Below are 21520 nucleotides of genomic sequence, written 5' to 3'. Positions count from 1 at the left end.
CTCGAGTCGCAAAAAATAAGCCGTCACTGAGCCATAGATCCCGAAAATGAGAACGCTACGGGTCACGGAATATGGCGTAAAACGTGCGCCACTTTTTTCAGACAAACTTCCGAATTTTTTTTAACCCCTTATATAAAAGTAAACCTATACATGTTTGGTGTCTACGAACTCGCACTGACCTGAGGCATCACACCCACACATCAGTTTTACCATACAGTGAACACAGTGAATAAAATATCTCAAAAATAATAGTGCTATCGCACTTTTTTTGCAATTTTTCTGCATTTGGATTTTTTTTGCCATTTTCCAGTACACTATATGGTAAAACCTATGGTTTCATTGAAAAGTACAGCTCGTTCCGCAAAAAATGAGCCCTCACATGACCATATTGACTGAAAAATAAAAAAGTTACATCTCTTAGAAAAAGAATGGCGAAAAAAAAAATGGAAAGCAAAAAATCGGCCGGTCGTGAAGGGGTTAAAATGCAATAACAGGCAATCAAAACATTGTATCTACTCAAAACTGGTATAATTAGAAATGCCAGCTCAAGACAGAAAAAAATAGGACATCACTGAGGCCTAGATCCAGAAAAGTGAGAACGCTATGGGTCTTGGAAAAATGGGGACAAAAGCGCAATTCTTTTTATGGTCAAACTTCTGAATTTTTTGTCACCCTTTTAGATAAACATAAACCTATACATGTTTGGTATCTACGAACTCGTACTGACCTGGGAAATAATGCCAGGTCAGTTTTGCTACATAGTGAACGTTGTAAATAAAAGAACCCCAAAACAATTGTGCAATTGAACTTTTTTTTGCAATGTCACCGCACTTGGAATTTTTTTTCGCCATTTACTAGAACATTATATGGTAAAACTAATGGTTTCATTCAAAAGTACAACTCGTCCCGCAAAAACAAGCCCTCATATTTGGAAGAAGGGAAGGAAAAAAGGAAAAATCACTGTGGGTGGAGGGGGGAATTAAGGGGTTAAGCAAAATTAATGCGAAAAAATTAACATTTTCAATATTATGACCTAATGTTATCAAATTATGTGTACTACCTATGAGTTCACAATGCTCACTATACCCCTATATTAACTCCTTGGGGGGGTTTACTTTCCAAAATGGGGTCACTTGTGGGGGGGTTTTCTGCTGATTATGCACCTTAACCCTTTAACGACCGCGGGCAGAAATATTACGTCCTAGAGGTCATATATACACACATTTGGTATCGCCGCGTTCAGAAACGCCCGATCTATCAAAATATCAAATCAATTAATCTAATCAGTAAATGGCGTAGCGGCAAAAAAATTCCAAACGCCAAAATTACGTCTTTTGGTTGACACAAATTTTGCGCAAAATTCAATAACAGGCAATCAAAACGTAGCATCTGCGCAAAAATGGTACAGTTAAAAACATCAGCCTGAGACGCAAAAAATAAGCCATCACTGAGCCATAGATCCCGAAAAATGAGAACGCTACGGGTCATGGAATATGGCGTAAAACGTGCGCCAATTGTTTCGGACAAACTTCAGATTTTTTGTAACCCCTTATATAAAAGTAAACCTATACATGTTTGGTGTCTACGAACTCACACTGACGTGAGGCATCATACTAACACATCAGTTTTACCATATAGTGAACACAGTGAATAAAATATCTCAAAAACAATAGTGCTATCGCATTTTTTTTTGCAATTTTTCCACATTTGGAATTTTTTTTGCCGTTTTCCAGTACACTATATGGTAAAACATATGGTTTCATTTAAAAGTACAACTCATTCTGCAAAAAATGAGCCCTCACATAACCATATTGACTGAAAAATAAAAACGTTACGTCCCTCGGGAGAAGAATGGCGGAAAAAAAAAACGGAAAGCGAAAAATTGGCCGGTCGTGAAGGGGATAAGGGGCCTGCAAATATAAGGTGGTGCCCGCAATTTGCCTTATTTTTCGGCCTATAAGACACACTTTTTCCCACAAACATTTGGGAGGAAAGTGTGGGTGTGTCTTATAGTCAGGATGTGCCTGGCTCGCTGGCGTGGAAAGCAGCAGCAGAGGAGTGGGGTCATAGGAGGTAGAGTCACGCTGCAGGAAGACACTGCTGAGGCGAAAACAAGTGCCGCTGTTAAAGAAAATGGATGTTCCCTAAACTGAAACTGGCGCGGGATTCTGGGCGTGAGGAGCAGTGAATATTAATTTTATTTAATAGTGGGCATACGAGTTCACCCCAGCTGCCAGCGGGGTGATCATGTGTCCACTGTTAAAGAAAGTGAATATTCATTTTGGATTAGCCAGTAGTAACTGACGTTTGTGTGTAACTGGAAGCACATGACAGTGGTTTCATGTGCTATCCGTTGCCGGCATTAAAAAAGGACACCACGCAGCGGGGGAGGGAATGGAAGGTGAGTGGAATAGTTTCCATTTTATTATGTGTGGGGCATAACGGGAGCCATATATACCAGGATGGACTCATGATGGGGATCATATATACAAGGATGGGTGACATATATACCAGGATGGTGGACATATATACCAGGATGGTAGACATATATACCCGCATGGTGAACATATGTACCCGCATGGTGAACATATGTACCCGGATAATGAACATATGTACCCGGATAATGAACATATGTACCCGGATGGTGAACATATGTACCCGGATGGTGAACATATGTACCCGAATAGTGGACATATATACCAGGATGAGTAACCCTGCTCCCTCATGATAGTGAAAGGATCCTTAGAGGGTAGCATCTGAATCCCATCACTTGGAGATTTATATGGAAACTCCAATGTAAGTGCTCAATGTACAAAGCAGAATAAATATTTAGGCACATCAGGGGCATTGCAAACACGACATGGCGTCCGCTATTTATTTCAGGCAATTTTGCACTCCAATAGTCAAATAGCATTCCTTCCCTTCCAAGCCATGTCATGCGCCCAAACAGTAGTTTCCTACTACATATGAGGTATTTGTGTACTCAGAAGAATATTTTATTGTGCAATTTCTCCTATTAGCTTTGTGAAAATGCTATATTGGGGGCTAAACCAATATTTTTGTGGAAAAAAGTACAATTTTAATTTTTTCCTTTAGCATTGCTTTAATTCTTATGAAGCCCTTGAAGGGTTAATAAACTTTTTGAATGGTTTTGAGCACATTGAGGGGTGTAGTTTTTAGAATGGTGTCACTTTTGGGTATTTTCTGTCACCAAAGCCTCTCAAAGATATGATGTGGTGCCTAAAAAAAATTGGTTTCGTAAATTTTATTGGAATGCTGATAAATTTTTAACCCTTCTACTTCCTAACAAAAAAAAAAAATCTTTCAAAGATGGTACTGATGTAAAGTAGACATGTGGGAATTAACTACTGTGTGTGGTATAACTCTCTGGTTTAAGGACATAAGGCCATGTGTGAACACAGCAGATTTGGTGCTGAAATTTTCTGCATGAAATCTACACCTTTTGTCAGAAAAACACACCAAAAAACGCATGCATTTTTTATGCATTGTGTTTTTTTATGAAGTCAATGGGGGAAAGGGCTACAAAATGCAGAAAAAAACGCACGAAACATTGACATCTTGCACATTATTTTCTGCACCAAATCTGTAAGTACAACATAAGCAATGTGCACATGCTGATTTAAGCCACAATCTGCACCAAAAAATGCATCAAAAATGCACCATGCGCACACAGCCTAAAAATGAAATGTTTGAAAATCATAAAAATTTTTTCGAAAATTTGACAAGAAAATGTGAACATTTTGCAAATGCAAATCATATCGACAAAACTTTACCACTAACATGAAGTACAACAGGTCACCAAAATATGTTGAAGGGTTCCAGAGTTATTACTAGAGTTGATCGCGGTTCGAGGTTCGCCATTTCGCGGTTCGAGTGATTTTGGGGGGTGTTCTAGATCGAACTAGAACTCGAGCTTTTTGCTAAAACGTTCGAGAACGGTTCTAGCAGCAAAAGCAGGGCTTTTACAGCTACAGTGTGCAGGGAGCCATCGCTGGCAGCCTGCCAGAAGCTGGTAACCAAGATAAACATCGGGTATCCAAGCAAAGCGCTTTGGTTAGTAACCCGATATTTACCCTGGTTACGCGTGCAGGGAGCCGACCCTTCCCCGCTAGGCTCCGCCCCCTCCTGCACTCAGCATGTACACACACACACATACTCACCTGTCCCCAGCCATGCAGTCCCCGGCACTGACGTCCTCAGCGCCACATGGCCCCGCTAGGCTCCACCCACTTTGCACTCCGCCGCCCGCACACATGGCCCCGCTAGGCTCCGCACACCTCACACCCGCACACATAGCCCTCCTAGGCTCCGCCCACCTCGCACACATTACCTTGCTAGGCTCCGCCCACCTCGCACCCGCACACATTACCCCGCTAGGCTCCACCCACCTCACACCGCACACATGGCCCCACTAGGCTCCGCCCACCTCGCACCGCACACATGGCCCCGCTAGGCTCCGCCCACCTAGCACACATTACCTCGCTAGGCTCCGCCCACCTCGCACCGCACACATGGCCCCGCTCGGCTTACCTGCGGTGAAGTCCTGCCCTCCCGACCTCAGCGCTGACACTGTCCTCCATGGCTGTCGCTTCACATCTGTCACTGCGGCCCGAGACTGTCACTATCGGTGACGTCACGGGCTGCTCGCGATACTTGGCTGTGAAGCTGATTGAAGTCAGTGTGCAGTATCAGCAGTGCAGGAGATCAGCGCAAGTAATGTACCTCGCTGACAGCAGCACTTGTCATCCCCTGCAGTGACCTGGGCTGACCTTCTGATGTTAGCTCAGGTCACTGCATTGCTCTCCCAGCCAATGGGGAACGATCCATACCATAGTCACTGTCCCAGCCAATGGGGAACATTCTGTTCTTCATTGACTGGGACAGTGACTATGGTATGGATCGTCATGGGAACCGCTTGGATTACAGCAGACCTGGATTTGTTTTTCTTTCTAATAAATTGGTGAAAGAGGCAATGTGTTGGGCAGTGTTTTTTCAAATAAAAATGTGTTTGTCGTCTATTTTTTTTTTTTTTATTACTGACTGGGTTGGTGATGTCGGGTATCTGATAGACGCCTGACCTCACCAACCCCAGGGCTTAATGCCAGGTGACATTACACATCTGGTATTAACCCCATATATTACCCCGTTTGCCACCGCACCAGGGCACGGGATGAGTTGGGGCGAAGCACCAGGATTGGCGCATCTAAAGGATGCGCCACTTATGGGGCGGCTGCGGCCTGATATTTTTAGGCTGGGGAGTGTCCAATAACAGTGGACCTCCCTAGTCTGAGAATATCAGACCCCAGCTGTCTGCTTTACCTTGGCTGGTGGTCCAATTTTGGGGGGACCCCTATGTGTTGTTTTTTTTTAATTATTTATTTAATTTAAAATAACAGAATGGGGTGCTCTCAGTTTTGGATTACCAGCCAAGGTGAAGCTGCCAGCTGTGGTCTGCAGCCGTCTGCTTTACCCTAGCTGGCTACAAAAATAGGGGGAACCCCACGTCATTTTTTTTTTAAATTTATTTATTTATTTTGGTAAATACAAGGCTAAGCACCCCTTAGTGCCATATGAAAGGCACCAAAGGGTGCAAAATTACAAAATGCAGGAAAGTGGGACATTATGTGTCTTTTTGCCATTATAATGACAGAAAAGGCTCTGCAGGAGGCTTGTCCGGAGAGGAGGCTATCCTGGTTGGAATATATTCAATTGACCACATTCCTAAAAAAAAAATTCCCGGGGAATGCTCTAATATCCCAACCTACACACTTTGAGACCCTAATCTCACTTAATGCCGCGCCGAAACATGCCATTGCATTGATATACAACCTCTTGTGTACAGCCCAGTATAAAGGTACCCCAACGTATTTGGAGGCATGGCAAAGAGAACTCCAGATCACGTTGTCAGAACAGGACCATCTCAAAATCTTTACACTCTCTCATAAAATGTCCATTTCTTGTAGTGCGCAGGAGAAAAATTTTAAAATTCTTACACGCTGGTATAGATGCCCTGACGTACTGCATAGGATCTTCCCCACAGTACCAGATACCTGCTGGAGATGCGGAGTCGAAATTGGTACTATGAAACACATATGGTGGGATTGCTCCTTGGTAAGGACATTCTGAGATTCAATTTTTGAAGTATACTTTCAGATGTCGGGTATTCGGGTAGCCCCTACACCTCAAATAGCTTTGTTATCCCTACTTCCTGGGTCTCTCTCTGTGACTAAAAGAGGTATCCTGCGCTTCTTTCTCATCGCCGCTCGTATGATTATCCCAAGACATTGGAGGACAACTACAACCCCCTCTGTGAGGGAATTTTTAGAGGAGATGAATAGACTGGAACGTATGGAGTCCCTGATGGCGGACGATAGTGACAAATGGGATAAACATGCTGGCACCTGGTCTTCCTGGTTCCTCTTCCGAGATAATCCGGGTTATAAGTCTTGGCTCAGATAGGGGGCTTTGCATGGGTCCTTCCTCCCACAGGTTCCTGTAGCTGATATTTGCAACATACAAGGGGGTTCGTATATCTGTGCGGCGGAGCTCTCTGGACACCCGATCCACCCCTATCTATCCCTATCTTTTCCCCCCTCCTCTCATACCCTCTTCTCTTTCTTGTATCTATCTTTTCCTTCCTTCTTATCTCGTACTGACCTGCACTCAGTCTTTATAGTTAACATAGTTATCCATAATATTGTTATAAGATGCCATACCATACTTAAGGTCCAGTCACACTAAGCAACTTACCAGCGATCCCAACAACGATAGGGATCGCTGGTAAGTTGCTAGGAGGTTGCTGGTGAGCTGTCACACTGCGACGCTCCAGCGATCCCACCAGCAACCTGACCTGGCAGGGATCGCTGGAGCGTGGCTACACGAGTTGCTGGTGAGCTCACCAGCAACCAGTGACCAGCCCCCAGTCTCCTAGTTACAGCACACATCAGGTTAATTAACCCGATGTGTGCTGCAGCTAAATGTGCACAGAGCAGGGAGCAGCGCACACTGAGCGCTGGCTCCTTGCTCTCCTAGTTACAGCACACATCGGGTTAATTACCTGATGTGTGCTGCAGCTACATGTGCACAGAGCAGGAGCCGGCAGCACAGGCAGTGAGAGCGGGGGAGGCTGGTATCAAAGGTAAATATCGGGTAACCAAGGACAGGGCTTCTTGGTTACCCGATGTTTACATTGGTTACCAGCCTCCGCAGAAGCTGGCTCCCTGCTCACTGCACATTAGTTGTTGCTGTCTCGCTGTCACACACAGCGATCTGTGCTTCACAGCGGGACAGCAACAACTAAAAAATGGCCCAGGACATTCAGCAACAACCAACGACCTCACAGCAGGGGCCAGGTTGTTGCTGGATGTCACACACAGCAACATCGCTAGCAACGTCACAAAAGTTGTTCGTTACCAGCGATGTTGCTAGCGATGTTGCTTAGTGTGACGGGGCCTTAAGGTCTAACCTAAGTTGATATGTTTTATCTGCTTTTTTTCTTATTTGACTATTCTTATCCTTGTGAAAGTATTCTTATAGTACAGTATTGTTTGACTGATCCAAATGTTTGGATTAATTTCAACTTCTGTACGACTACATCCTATATGTGTTATAAGCAGTACTCTGTTCATTTTACCTTTAAATTCAATAAAATTATTTACTGAAAAAAAAAAAAAATTAATGACAGAAAAGACTGATATGAGGTGTACAAGCACAGGAAAATCACCAGAGCGCTCTACGCTGTGAAAAGCAGTAGAAAATGGCACTGGAGTGAACATGTGACCGTCTCATGTAGGATGAAGCCATAGATCCTGGGTAAATTTATGTATTTTCCCTCCTTCAGTTTTTTGGCAGTACGCCAAAAAAAACGGAAGGCACACGGATGACAAACAGATGACATACGGACCGTATACGTGTCACGCTCCCGATGCCTCGGCACCACTCCTTACCCACTGATCTGGTCGCACCTGCATGGCACCACTCCTTACCCACTGATCCGGTCCACGTGTCTACCGGTCACGGCTGCCGCTCCCGCTCGTGCTTTCCTGTGTCCTGTCCCCATTCTCATGTGTCTGACTCATGCTTCTGTATAGGGTCGGGCCGCGCCCACTCACCTGGTCTTATGGGCCCAGCACTGCTGCAGCAGGATATGACATGAGGCTGTGCTGGGTATATAAGACTGGCCTTGCCATGTGGGCGGGGCCTGATCAACGTGTGTTGTAAGCCTTGTCTTGAAAGCTAGGGGCTCAGGTCCCCCTTGTGCCTTGTCCTGTGATCATACTATTGCCTAACATTCCTACCCGGCACCTGTGCCGGATTCCTGCACTGCACTGTCTCCAGGAACTCTGAAGCCCCAGTGACTGTTCTACCCGTCCCTTGTGGGACACAGTCCCTGCCATGCTAGTGCTCCGGCTACCGTGCACCCAGGCCTCCGGTGGGGTGTACGGCCCAGTGGATCCACCACCCGGACCTAACAATACGGAACGGAAACGGATGCCACACGGATGCACCTGTGAAAAAAACGGACCGTTTTTTGCAAACCGCAAAAACGTATCGGTCGTGTGAATGTAGCCTTATTCTAATCTGCCGTTTATAAACAGCAGGCAGAAATAAGTGAATAGCGCCCCCCAGCGTCAGAAAGTCTCCGGGGTTTCAGGGGTAGATTCAGGTCGGTTTGTCATGTCCCCGCTCACGTGATCACCGGTATACACCGTATACCGGTGATCACGTTACAGTAAATGACAGCGCCGGTAAAAAATTATTTATCTCCCATCTGGCATGAAGAAACATGATAAATCTCCTCCCCGGTCCCCCGGTGTCGCCAAAGTGCCCCCCCCTGACCCCCTCCCGGAAAATCCAAGATGGCCGCGCGCACAGCAGCGCGCCGGCCGAATTCACCCTACTCCTCTGATTTCTGTCGCATGTGCCATGACACATGCGACAGAGAACTCCTCCCCAGGCCCTGCCAGGTCACCCCCTATAGCCCCACCGGTGTTCCCCGGTGTCCCACGGTTCCTGTGCAGCATTGATCCCCCGCGGCCCCCTCCGTCACAATAGACGCTGCCGCACGCACAGAGCGGCTGTCAGTTCAAGCTCCTGTGTTCAGACACAGTGAGTGGTGGTAACCATGCATCTGTAAGCTACTGCAATGCCCTGCTCATGAGGTAAGGAACATAGTTGATCAGAAGAGCTATACTACATTTCCAAATGGTGGGATTTGCTTTTATAGTTGCCCTGCTGAACGACTACCAAACATGAGAGTCCGTTATACGCCACAAGAAAACATGTCTAAATAGCGAGCTCTGTTGTTTAGTATTCATTCAGCTGGATAACTGGACTTAAAGGGGTATTCCATCTCCAAGATCCTATCCCCAATATATAGTAGGTGGAATAGCAATAATATCAGCAAATACCAATATTTGGAAATGTAGAATAGTTCTCCTGATTAGGCATGCCCTTACCTCATGAGCAGGGCATTGCAGCTTTGGTAGCAACACTTCCGATATGGACTCTGCTGCTGTGGACCCGGGCAGAGTGGGTGCAGATTCATTGCACCCACACTGCTCACATGGAGGGTCTGCACTCCTAAAAAATGAGGGATACGTTCCCTGAGCGTGTCCCCCAATATTCTAGACGGTCCAGAGTCATCGTGGGACCCCTTTATTTTTTTTCCTTACATTAAATTGGTGAAAGAGGGAATGGTTTGGGGAGTGTTTTTTCAAATACATTTTTATTCGTCTATTTGTTTTGTTAGTACTGACAGTTTATGATGTCGGGTATCTGATAGACGCCATGACATCACAAACTGCTGGGCTTGATGTCAGGTGACTTTACAGCTAGTATCAACCCCATTTATTACCCCGTTTGCCACTGCACCAGGGCACGGGATGAGCTGGGGTGAAGCGCCAGGATTGGCGCATCTAGTGGATGCGCCAATTCTGGGGCGCCTGCGGCCTGCTATTTTTAGGCTGTGAAGGGCCAATAACTATGGACCTTCCCACCCTGAGAATACCAGACCACACCTTGGCTGGTGATCCAATTTGGGGGGGACCCTACTTTTTTTTTGTAATTATTATTATTTATAAAATAATTATAAAAAAGAGCTTGGGGTGACCTCCACATTGGATCCCCAACCACGGTAAAGCTGCCAGCTGTGGTTTTCAGCCTACAGCCTTCTGCTTTACCCTAGCTGGCTATCAAAAATGGGGAGACCCCACGTCATTTTTTTTTAAACTATTTTTTTAAATAAAAAAAATTAATGGGCTTCCCTGTATTTTGATTGCCAGCCAAGGTAACGCCAGGCAGATGGGGGTGGCAACCCGTAGCTGTCTGCTTTATCTGCGCTGAGAATCAAAAATATCGCGGAGTGCTATGTCATTTTTTTAATGATTTATTTTTATAGCACTGTCATGTCAGGCAATCAAAATACAGGGAAGTATAGTAAATAAATAATTAAAAAAAATATATATGGGCTCCTGCTGCATTTTTTGTATTGCTAGCTGAGGGTAATCCGAGCAGCTACTGGCTGCTAACCCCTACTGCTTGGTGTTAGCTTCACTGGCAATGGAAAATCCAGGGAAGCATTTTTTTTGCCAAAAAACTAAAAAAAAAAATGACGTGAGCTTCGCCATATTTTTGTATGCTAGCCAGGTACAGCAGGCAGGTACGGGCTGCCCCCAACCCCCAGCCTCCTATTTGTACCTGGCTGTGAACTAAAAATATAGGGAAGCCCTTTTTTTTATTATTTCATGAAATAATTAAAAAAAAAAAAAACGACGTGGGCTTCGCCCCATTTTTGTGTCCAGCCGGGTACAACTAGGCAGCTGGGGATTGGATCCGCAGCACAGGTTAGCCCGAGGTTTCTGGGCCCCTCTCCTGCGAATTGCAGTCCGCAGCCGCCCCAGAAAATGGCGCTCTCATAGAATCGCCATCTTCTGGCGCTGTATCCAACTCTTCCAGCAGCCGTGAAGCCGGGTGGCTTGTTGGGTAATAATGAGTTAATACTAGCTATGTTTTACTAGCTAGTATTAAGCCAGAGATTCTTAATGTCAGGCACGTTTGACCCGGCCATTAAAAATCTCCAATAAAAGGTTAAAAAAAAACACCACACAGAGAAAAAATACTTTAATAGAAATAAATACACAGACACACTTAGAGACTCCATCTTTACTACCCCCTGTCACCCCTCCACGATTCATGGTCTTCTGTCTGCTTTCTCCTTCAACACATGCAGCTCTGTCTGCTCCATCAGACAGCAGTGCATGGGAGAAAGGACGCTGTGCTCCGTGCAGAAATCACTCTGTGAGAGTGACCACAGGCTCCCAGCTCTAAGCGGTGGCACGGGTTGCCATAGCAACGGTGCTCCGATCACGTGATTCCGGTGCCGCTGCGTGCTGGTAGCGGGACGTCCCCGTCACCGCTACCAAGCGCGTTGCTATGGCAACGGTGATCTCCGTTATTGACTGGCTGTGTCACCGGTCAGGAGCCGGCTTCTGCGGATGCTGGTAACCACGGTAACCATCGGGTAACCAAGAAACCCTTTACTTGGTTACCCAATGTTTACCTTCGTTACCAGCGTCCGCCGCTGTCACGTTGTCAGTGCCGGCTCCCTGCTCCGTGCACACATAGCCAGACTACACATCAGGCAAAATTAACCCTATGTGTTCTCTAACTAGGAGTGCAGGGAGCTAGCGCTAAGCGGTGTGCGCAGGTAACCAAGGTAAATATCGGGTTGGTTACCCGATATTTACCTTAGTTACCAAGCGCAGCATCGCTTCCACGCGTCGCTGCTGGCTGGGGGCTGGTCACTGGTTGCTGGTGAGATCTGCCTGTGTGACAGCTCACCAGCAATCCGTGTAGCGACGCTCCAGCCATCCCTGCCAGGTCAGGTTGCTGGTGGGATCGCTGGAGCGTAAAAGAGAGATGCAATGACAGGTCCTAGCATGTCGGCGTCATAGTCATGTGACCAGTCTGTAGCCAATGAGATAATAGACAGGTGACTGGTCACATGGCTATTTTGACGTCACGATAGGTCCTGCATCACTGCTGGCAGTGCTGGTTACCGGGAAGATTCAGCGATCATCGGATGGAATAGCGGCAGGAGACAGAGTGCAGGACGGATCACGGGGACAGGTAAGTGTTATGGCAATGTTTATTAACTGTATGTGTACATTTATAATGTGTTTTTATGTGTTTGTGATTGCCTCCCATTGTTTCCTATGGGGTTCGAGTGGTTCGCCGAACCGAACTCGAACCAGACCTCAGATCGGCGAACCGAACTCGAGCCGAACCGCGGCCGGTTCACTCATCTCTAGTTATTACCTCATAAAGTGACACTTGTCAGAATTGAAAAAAATTCGCTGCATCGGGAAGGTGAAATCTGGCTTGGGGGTGAAGGGGTTAAAGAAACCTGAAAGTCTACACTTCAAATGCATCTTAGTTCTTTCATTTAAAGTGGAAAACAGTGACATGCAGAGCCCAACTGAGGACGATTCGGCCAGTGTCCGGCTGTTTCTGTAAGTGTATGCTTACAGGAACTGAGAAGCAGTGCGGATCATATTGAGCACATATCAGACGTTTGCAGAACACACATTCATGCACACAGTGAAGACACAGCGCACTTGCCTTTAACACCAAACTCCGGTAAAACAAGTTGCCTGCTGTATCTTAGAATGTCGGCATTGGTAAGAGAAGTCTTCACAATTTCAGCTAATTTCTTATCCGCATTGTGCAGCTCGAATGCTGATGTGCGGTTTTCATCCTGGAGAAAAAAGAAAAGTGTCAATCAATCAAAAAGCCAATTCCAGCCCCATACTACATATACCACATTATAAGCGCTCTCATACTTCTTTACATACGTCACTGATTTTACACACATGTCAACAGAATTTTTATTCTTACATATTCGGTGGTGTTACCTTCCCTGAATTTATTGGTGCCACATATACACTACAGTTCAAAAGTTTAGGGTCACTTAGATATTTCCTTATTTTTGAAAGAAAAGCACATTTTTTTCCAATGAAGCTAACATTAAATTAATTAGAAATACACTCTATACCAGGGGTCAGGAACCTTTTTGGCTAAGAGAGCCGTAAACGCCACATATTTTGAAATATAATTCCGCGAGAGCCGTACAATATGTTTAAAGGGCCATTGACAGATCAATCGCTCCAATGTTCACTTAGTACAGCAAGGAATGCTCCTCCCTGCTGTATAAAGCCACAACTGGACTGAAACAATGGTAATTAGCAGTAAAAAAATCAAATAAATAACTTACATTGTGAACTTGCGATGCATGACATCAGTCCAGCAGTCTGGCTTCTTCTTTTTCCTGCACATGACTGGAAGCTGGCATTCTTCCCACCTGATGTTGAGAGAATGCCAGCTTTGAGGCATTCGCAGAAGAAAGAAGCTGGAATATTGGACATGTCACACAACGCATTGTCAGTTATGTCAATTATCTATTTTATTATTTTACAGCGAATTATTGTTTAGGTCCATCAGTGGCTTAGTGCAGCAGAGAGGAACACTCCTTTGTGTACTAAGTGACCGCTGGAGCAATTGTATCTGTCAGTGGCCCAGACACCCTGCTTCCCATACAGCCTGCACCCCCCATATCACACACACACACTGCTCCCCATACAGCCTGCACCCCCCATATCCCACACACACACACACTGCTTCCCATACAGCCTGCACCCCCCAGATCTCACACACTACACCCCCATATGTCACATACCCTGCTTCCCATACAGCCTGCACCCCCCATATCACACACACACACTGCTCCCCATACAGCCTGCACCCCCCATATCCCACACACTACACCCCCATATGTCGCATACCCTGCTCCCCATACAGCCTGCACCCCCATATCACACACACTACACCCCCATATCTCACACACCCTGCTTCCCATACAGCCTGCACCCCCCCCATATCACACACACACACTGCTCCCCATACAGCCTGCACCCCCCATATCCCACACACACACACACTGCTTCCCATACAGCCTGCACCCCCCAGATCTCACACACTACACCCCCATATGTCACATACCCTGCTTCCCATACAGCCTGCACCCCCCATATCACACACACACACTGCTCCCCATACAGCCTGCACCCCCCATATCCCACACACTACACCCCCATATGTCGCATACCCTGCTCCCCATACAGCCTGCACCCCCATATCACACACACTACACCCCCATATCTCACACACCCTGCTTCCCATACAGCCTACACCCCCATATCTCTCACACCCTGCTTCCCATACAGCCTGCACCCCCCATATCACACACACATACACACTGCTCCCCATACGGCCTGCACCCCCCATATCCCACACACACACACACTGCTTCCCATACAGCCTGCACCCCCCAGATCTCACACACTACACCCCCATATGTCACATACCCTGCTTCCCATACAGCCTGCACCCCCCATATCACACACAATACACCCCCATATCTCACACACCCTGCTCACATATCTCACCCTGCCTGTACCCCAACTTACCCCTCTCAAACACTCTGCACCCCTTCACATGCTTCTGTCACAGTCTGCAGCCCTCATATGCCCCTCACCCTGCAGCCCCCCTCACCCTCATGTCCCCTCTTTTCTTATTACCAGTCATCATGTGTCCATTATCTTCTTCAGGATTCAGTCTCTTGCTTTCTGCCCGGCCTCCTGTGTCTCCTCCCACACAGTCACATGGGCGTGACATCATCGCAGGTCCTGCAGGATGGAGATTCCGTCTGCTGTGCAGGTCAGGACTAGCACTCCTGCAGCTCAGACATGGCTGGTGGCCTCTCCAGGTCAGGGGCCCCTCTACTGACACTGGGCTCCCCTGACTCACAGTTCGGCCACTACACAGCGGCACTACACATAGACGCAGAGCGGCTGCCGGGCCCCTATGTGTACTAGTGCCGCTGTGTAGTGGCCGGCCTGTGAGTCAGGGGAGCCCAGTGTCAGTAGAGGGGCGTCTCACTTCTCGTTCCCCCGCTGATCCGGTCTCCTCGGCGCATCGTCCATTGCTGTCGCTCGCTGACCTCTCAGCAGGCGCGCAGTGATGACGTCACCGCGCTCGCTGCAGAGCTGTCAGAAGAACGCTGACAGTCACAGCGGGGAGAATGATAAGAGAGGAAGCACGCCGCTCACTCTCTCATCATTGCTCTCAATTGTATCGGCACCTGCGATGCCGATGCAATTGAAAGCTCGATCCTCGGCGGGGGGCGGTGACAGCGCGGCCACCGGGCCCCCCTGAGTAGCCGGGTGCTGGCGCCGGCCCTGATCCTTCCCATAGACAGGTAGGAGCCCTGTCTGCGAGCCAGATACGGCCATCAAAAGAGCCATATCTGGCTCGCGAGCCATAGGTTCCCGACCCCTGCTCTATACATTGTTAATGTGATAAATGACTATTCTAGCTTCAAACATCTGGTTTTAATGCAATATCTACATACGGTAGGTGTATAGAGGCCCATTTCCAACAACCACCACTCCAGTGTTCTAATGGTACATTGTATTTGCTAACTGTGTTAGAAGGCTAATGGATGTTTAGAAATCCCTTGAAAACCCTTGTGTAAGTATGTTAGCACAGCTGAAAACAGTTTTGCTGATTAGAGAAGCTATAAAACTGACCTTGCTTTGAGCTAGTTGAGACTCTGGAGCATTACATTTGTTGGTTCCATTAAATTTTGAAAATGGCCAGAAAAAGAGAACTTTCATGTGAAACTTGACAGTCTATTGTTGTTCTTAGAAATGAAGGATATTGCATGTGAGAAATTTCCAAGAAACTGAAGATTTCCTACAATGGTGTGTACTACTCCATTCAGAGGAGAGCACAAACAGGCTCTAACCAGAGTAGAAAGAGAAGTGGGAGGCCCCGCTGCACAACTGAGAAACAAGACAAGTACATTAGAATCTCTAGTTTGAGAAATTGACGCCTCACAGGTCCTCAACTGGCAGCTTCATTAAATAGTACCCACAAAACGCCAGTGTCAATGTCTACAGTGAAGAGGCAACTCCGGGATGATGGCCTTCAGGGCAGAGTGGCAAAGAAAAAGCCATATCTGAGACTGGCTAATAAAAGGAAAAGATTAATATGGGCAAAAGAACACAGACATTGGACAGAGGAAGATTGGAAAAAAGTGTTATGGACAGACGAATCGAAGTTTGAGGTGTTTGGATCACACAGAAGAACATTTGTGAGATGCAGAACAACTGATAAGATGCTGGAAGAGTGCCTGACGCCATCTGTCAAGCATGGTGGAGGTAATATGATGGTCTGGGGTTGCTTTGGTGCTGGTAAAGTGGGAGATTTGTACAAGGTAAAAGGGATTTTGAATAAGGAAGGCTATCACTCCATTTTGCAACGCCATGCCATACCCTGTGGACAGCGCTTGATTGGAGCCAATTTCAGCCTACAAGAGGGCAGTGACCCAAAGCACACCTTCAAATTATGCATGAACTATTTAGGGAAGAAGCAGGCAGCTGGTATTCTACCTGTAATGGAGTGGCCAGCCCAGTCACCAGATCTCAAACCTATTGAGCTGTTGTGGGAGCAGCTTGACCGTATGGTACGCAAAGAGTGCCCATCAAGCAAATCCAACTTGTGGGTGGGGGGGGGGGGGGAGCATGGGGTGAAATATCTCCAGATTACCTCAGCAAATTAACAGCTAAAATGCCAAATGTCTGCAAAGCTGGAATTGCTGCAAACGGAGCAAAGTTTGACGAAATGATGAAAGCAAAGTTTGAAGGAGAAAGTTATTATTTCAAGTAAAAATCATTATTTCTGACCTGGTCAATGTCTGGACTATATTTTCTATTCATTATGCAACTCATTTGATAAATAAAAGTATGATTTTTAATGAAAAAGACAAATTTGTCTGAGTGACACCAAACTTTTGAACTGTAGTGTAGTAACCACATGCAATTCAGTCTGTGTACTGCCAAGGTCTGATTTATATTTATACTGTGCTTTACTGCAAGTACTGTGGTGCGGTTTCAATATTAAACCCCTCAAATCCGGGAGTCAGACAAAACTGTCAAAAGAAGCCATTCACTATAATAAGGTGGGCACACAATAGTACCACATCTACTGTATTATATTAAATGGCTCCAAAGGAGTTGAAGGGGAGCCTGTCACATGGACAAATGCTAATAATCTGCAGGTATGGGATTAATCCGGCGCCTGCACGTTAAAGGGAACCTGTCATCAGAAATTTAGCTTTAAACCTAAAAAAGTTTCCCCCTCTGCAGCTCCTGGGCTGCATTCTAGCAAGGTTCCTGTACTTTTTGTGCCCCATTTGAAACCAAATTAAACACTTTATAAAGTTGTACCTTTTTGCCTGCAATACTTGTAAATTATCCATGGGGGCGGGCTCTCTTGCGTCCATTGCTGTCCCTCCTGCAGATTGACGCTGTCCCCCATTGCTCCATTTCATATCTCAGGACGCCGCCCACTACGCCCGAGGTCCCGTGCACGCGAGGACCGCTGGTGACGTGGTCGCAGGCACGAGATTATGGGCGGCGCTGTGATTGCATCGCAAGTGCCCGCCCATAATCTCGTGACCGCGATCTCCCCTCTGCCTCCAGCGTTCTGCGCAAGCGCTGGAAGATGACCCGACGTCACCTCCTTCCCATCCTGCCCTGCAGCAGGAAATAGATGGGAGGAGCGGAGCAGCACAGCACAGGTTACAAAAAAAAACAAACAAAAAAACGTTTAGTGCTTTTCACTTTTCAGAAGACAATGTGTGTCTTTGTTTGATTTTACATGTTTTTTTTACTGTGTACGTCGCTCAGATCCTCTCCACGTCCCATCGTATCCTGTGGTGGCCTGCTCAGCTCCTCCCATCTATTTCCTGCTGCAGGGCAGGATGGGAAGAAGGTGATGTCGGGTCATCTTCCAGCGCTTGCGCAGAACGCTGGAGGCAGAGGGGAGATCGCCGTCACGAGATTATGGGCGGGCACTTGCGATGCAATCACAGCGCCGCCTATAATCTCGTGCCTGCGACCACGTCACCAGCGGTCCTCGCGTGCACGGGACCTCGGGCACAGTGGGCGGCGTCCTGAGATATGAAATGGAGCAATGGGGGACGGCGTCAATCTGCAGGAGGGACAGCAACGGACGCAAGAGAGCCCGCCCCCATGGATAATTTACAAGAATTGCAGGCAAAAAGGTACAACTTTATAAACTATTTAATTTGGTTTCCAAGGAGGCACAAAAAGTACAAGAACCTTGCTAGAATGCAGCCCACGAGCTGCAGAGTGGGAAACGTTTAGGTTTAAAGCTAAATTTCTGATGACAGGTTCCCTTTAAGCCCCACTGCTGGGAGGAAATTAACTTTATTGCTCCCAGCAGCATTTGGTTTCAGTCACGGGCAGTGCCGATACGTGTTCAGTCACCACTCTATATATTGAGAGTGGCAGCTGTAACCACGGCCCTCGCACTGACTGGCAGCCTCCTCCAATGGTGAGCGGCTGTCAGTTAATGTGGAGGGGCATGATTACAGCCACCGCTCTCAATACACAGAGCAGTGACTGAACCCACGTTCTTGTCAGCGTCTGATACTACTGTGATTTCTTCACGCCACCAATCTATGCAGTGTCAGATGTGGCAGCACGTTGAACTGACGAAGGTCGAAATTGAGACCGAAACGTTTTCAACCATAACTGGGATTCACTGCATTGTTTAATTAAAAGCAATTATTTTCACACTTTTGTAATAATAATTTATTGCTCGGATCATTTGATCTCTACATTACAGGTTTGGAACCTACCAAAGCACCCTGATCTATACCAGAAGTGCCACATTATACCTCATTATGTGAGCCCAGGTAAATGCCGGTGATAGTCTCTGCTTACCTTGACTCTAGAGCAGTCATGGCGAACCTTTTACAGGCCGAGTGCCCAAACTATAGCCCTAAACCCAATTTTTTTCCGAAAAGGCCAACCAATCCTATTATGTAAATAATTGATTTTAATCTTACTTTTGCAGTTTTCTGTTCAGCAGGGGGGCATCATGCTCATGCATGCTTACCACACATTGAAGCTGAGCACCTGCCCTTTCCAGGCACAGCAGTTGGATTGATCTTTCTGGAAAATATTGCAGCATATTTGACAGGGATTTTAGCATGGAATGCAATCAGATTTCACCCTGTAATCCACATCTACAAACATCTTGAAATCCCATAAAGACGTACGAGTTGCTATCCTCCCCTTTCATTGTGTAGTTATGTCCCTCTTCCTGGGCCACGTCCTGGTAAACATGTCCCCCTGTCCCCCATCCTGATATATATTTCCTACATTCTGGTATATTTCTCCCCATCATGACCCCATCCTGGTAAATGTACCTCATCCTGGTAAATGTCCTCCATCCTGTTAAATGTACCCCATCCTGGTAAATGTACCCCCATGCTGGTAAATTTACCCCATTCTGACATATTGCCCATCCTTGTAAATGTTCCTCATCCTGGTAAATGTTCCCCCATCCCAGCATGTACCCCATTCCTGGTAAATTTCCTCCATCCTGGTAAATGTTCCCAATCCTGGCAAATGTACCTCATCCAGGTAAATGTACCCCCATCCAGGTAAATGTACCCCCATCCAGGTAAATGTACCCCCATCCAGGTAAATGTCCCCTTCCTAGCATGTATCCCCATCCTGGTAAATGTCCTCATGCCGATTACAACTCAAAAACATCTCCCGGATCCGTGCTTTCCTTAACCAAGAATCTGCAAAAACATTAGTGCATGCCCTCATCATCTCCCGCCTCGACTACTGCAACCTCCTGCTCTCTGGCCTCCCTTCCAACACTCTTGCACCCCTGCAATCTATCCTAAACTCTGCGGCCCGCTTAATCCACCTCTCCCCTCGCTACTATCCAGCCTCGCCACTCTGCCAATCCCTTCACTGGCTTCCCATCACCCAACGACTCCAGTTCAAAACACTAACCATGACATACAAAGCCATGCACAACCTGTCTCCTCCCTACATCTGTGACCTAGTCTCCCGGTACCTACCTGCACGCAACCTCAGATCCTCACAAGATCTCCTTCTCTGCTCCTCCCTTATCTCCTCTTCCCACAATCGCGTACAAGATTTCTCCCGTGCATCCCCCATACTCTGGAACGCTCTACCTCAGCACATCAGACTCTTCCCTACCGTGGAAAGCTTCAAGAGGAACCTCAAGACCCACCTCTTCCAACAAGCCTACAACCTACAATAGCCCTCAGTCCAGTAGACCACTGTGCAACCAGCTCTGTCCTCACCTATTGTACCATCACCCATTCCCTGTAGACTGTGAGCCCTCGCGGGCAGGGTCCTCTCTCCTCCTGTACCAGTCTGTTATGTACTGTTAATGATTGTTGTACGTATACCCTTTCACTTGTAAAGCGCCATGGAATAAATGGCGCTATAATAATAAATAATAATAATAATAATGATAATGTCTGCCTTCCTGGCATGTTCCCCTTCCAGGTAAATGTTCCCCATCCCAACACGTTCCCCCATCCTGGTAAATATTCCCCATCTTAACATGTTCCTCCATCCTGGTAAATGTTCCCCATCCCGACATGTTCCCCTATCCAGGTAAATGTACCCCATCCCGACATGTTCCCCTATCCAGGAAAATGTACCCCATCCTGGTAAATGTTCCCCTTCCTTGTAAATATACCCTATCCTGGCATGTTTACCTATCCTGTCATGCATGTTTCCTCCATCATGACATGCATGTTTCCCCATCCTGGCATGCATGTTTCCTCCATCTTGGCATGTATGTTTTCACCATCCTGCCATGCATGTTTCCCCATGCTGCCATGCATTTTTCCTACATCTTGGCATGTATGTTTTCACCATCCTGCCATGCATGTTTCCCCATCCTGGCATGCATTATTCCCCATGCTGGCATGTTTGTTTACCCATGCTGGCATGCATATTTCCTCCATCCTGGCATGTATGTTTTTCCCATCCTGGCATGAATGTTTCCTCCATCCTGGCATGCATGTTTCCTCCATCCTGGCACGCATGTTTCCTCCATCCTGGAACGCATGTTTCCTCCATTCTGGCACGCATGTTTCCTTCATCCTGGCCCGCATGTTTCCTCCATCCTGGCACGCATGTTTCCTCCATCCTGGCACGCATGTTTCCTCCATCCTGGCACGCATGTTTCCTCCATCCTAGCATGCATGTTTCCTCCATCGTGGCATGTATGGTTCCTCCATCCTGGCATGTATGTTTTCCCCATCCTGGCATGCATGTTTTTCCCCATGCTGGAGTGTATGTTTCCGCATGCTGGCATGTATGTTTCCCCATGCTGGCATGTATGTTTTCCCCATGCTGGCATGTATGTTTTCCCAATGCTGGCATGTATGTTTTCCCAATGCTGGCATGTATGTTTCCCCCATGCTGGCATGTATGTTTCCCCATGCTGGTACTGCCCCCCCCCCGATCCCCACCTTGGCAGAGCCGCACACAAGTGATATAAAAAAACA

At 46.9% G+C, this 21520-nt stretch overlaps 1 protein-coding gene across 1 annotated transcript in view; it reads right to left on the bottom strand.

The window, feature by feature from the left end:
• Window positions 1-21520, bottom strand: part of MOCS3 (molybdenum cofactor synthesis 3) — a 186064-nt gene that overhangs the window by 142266 nt on the left and 22278 nt on the right. The window contains exon 2 of the mRNA XM_075338198.1: window positions 12643-12778. Coding sequence (XP_075194313.1) covers window positions 12643-12778 — 136 coding nt within the window. The remainder of the gene's footprint in view (window positions 1-12642; window positions 12779-21520) is intronic.

This window comes from Anomaloglossus baeobatrachus, chromosome 3 (genome assembly GCF_048569485.1).
Source record: "Anomaloglossus baeobatrachus isolate aAnoBae1 chromosome 3, aAnoBae1.hap1, whole genome shotgun sequence".
In the NCBI taxonomy this organism is placed as follows: domain Eukaryota; kingdom Metazoa; phylum Chordata; class Amphibia; order Anura; family Aromobatidae; genus Anomaloglossus; species Anomaloglossus baeobatrachus.
The sequence above is the reverse complement of the archived record's forward strand: the minus strand, read 5'-3'. Positions and strand labels throughout refer to the sequence as shown.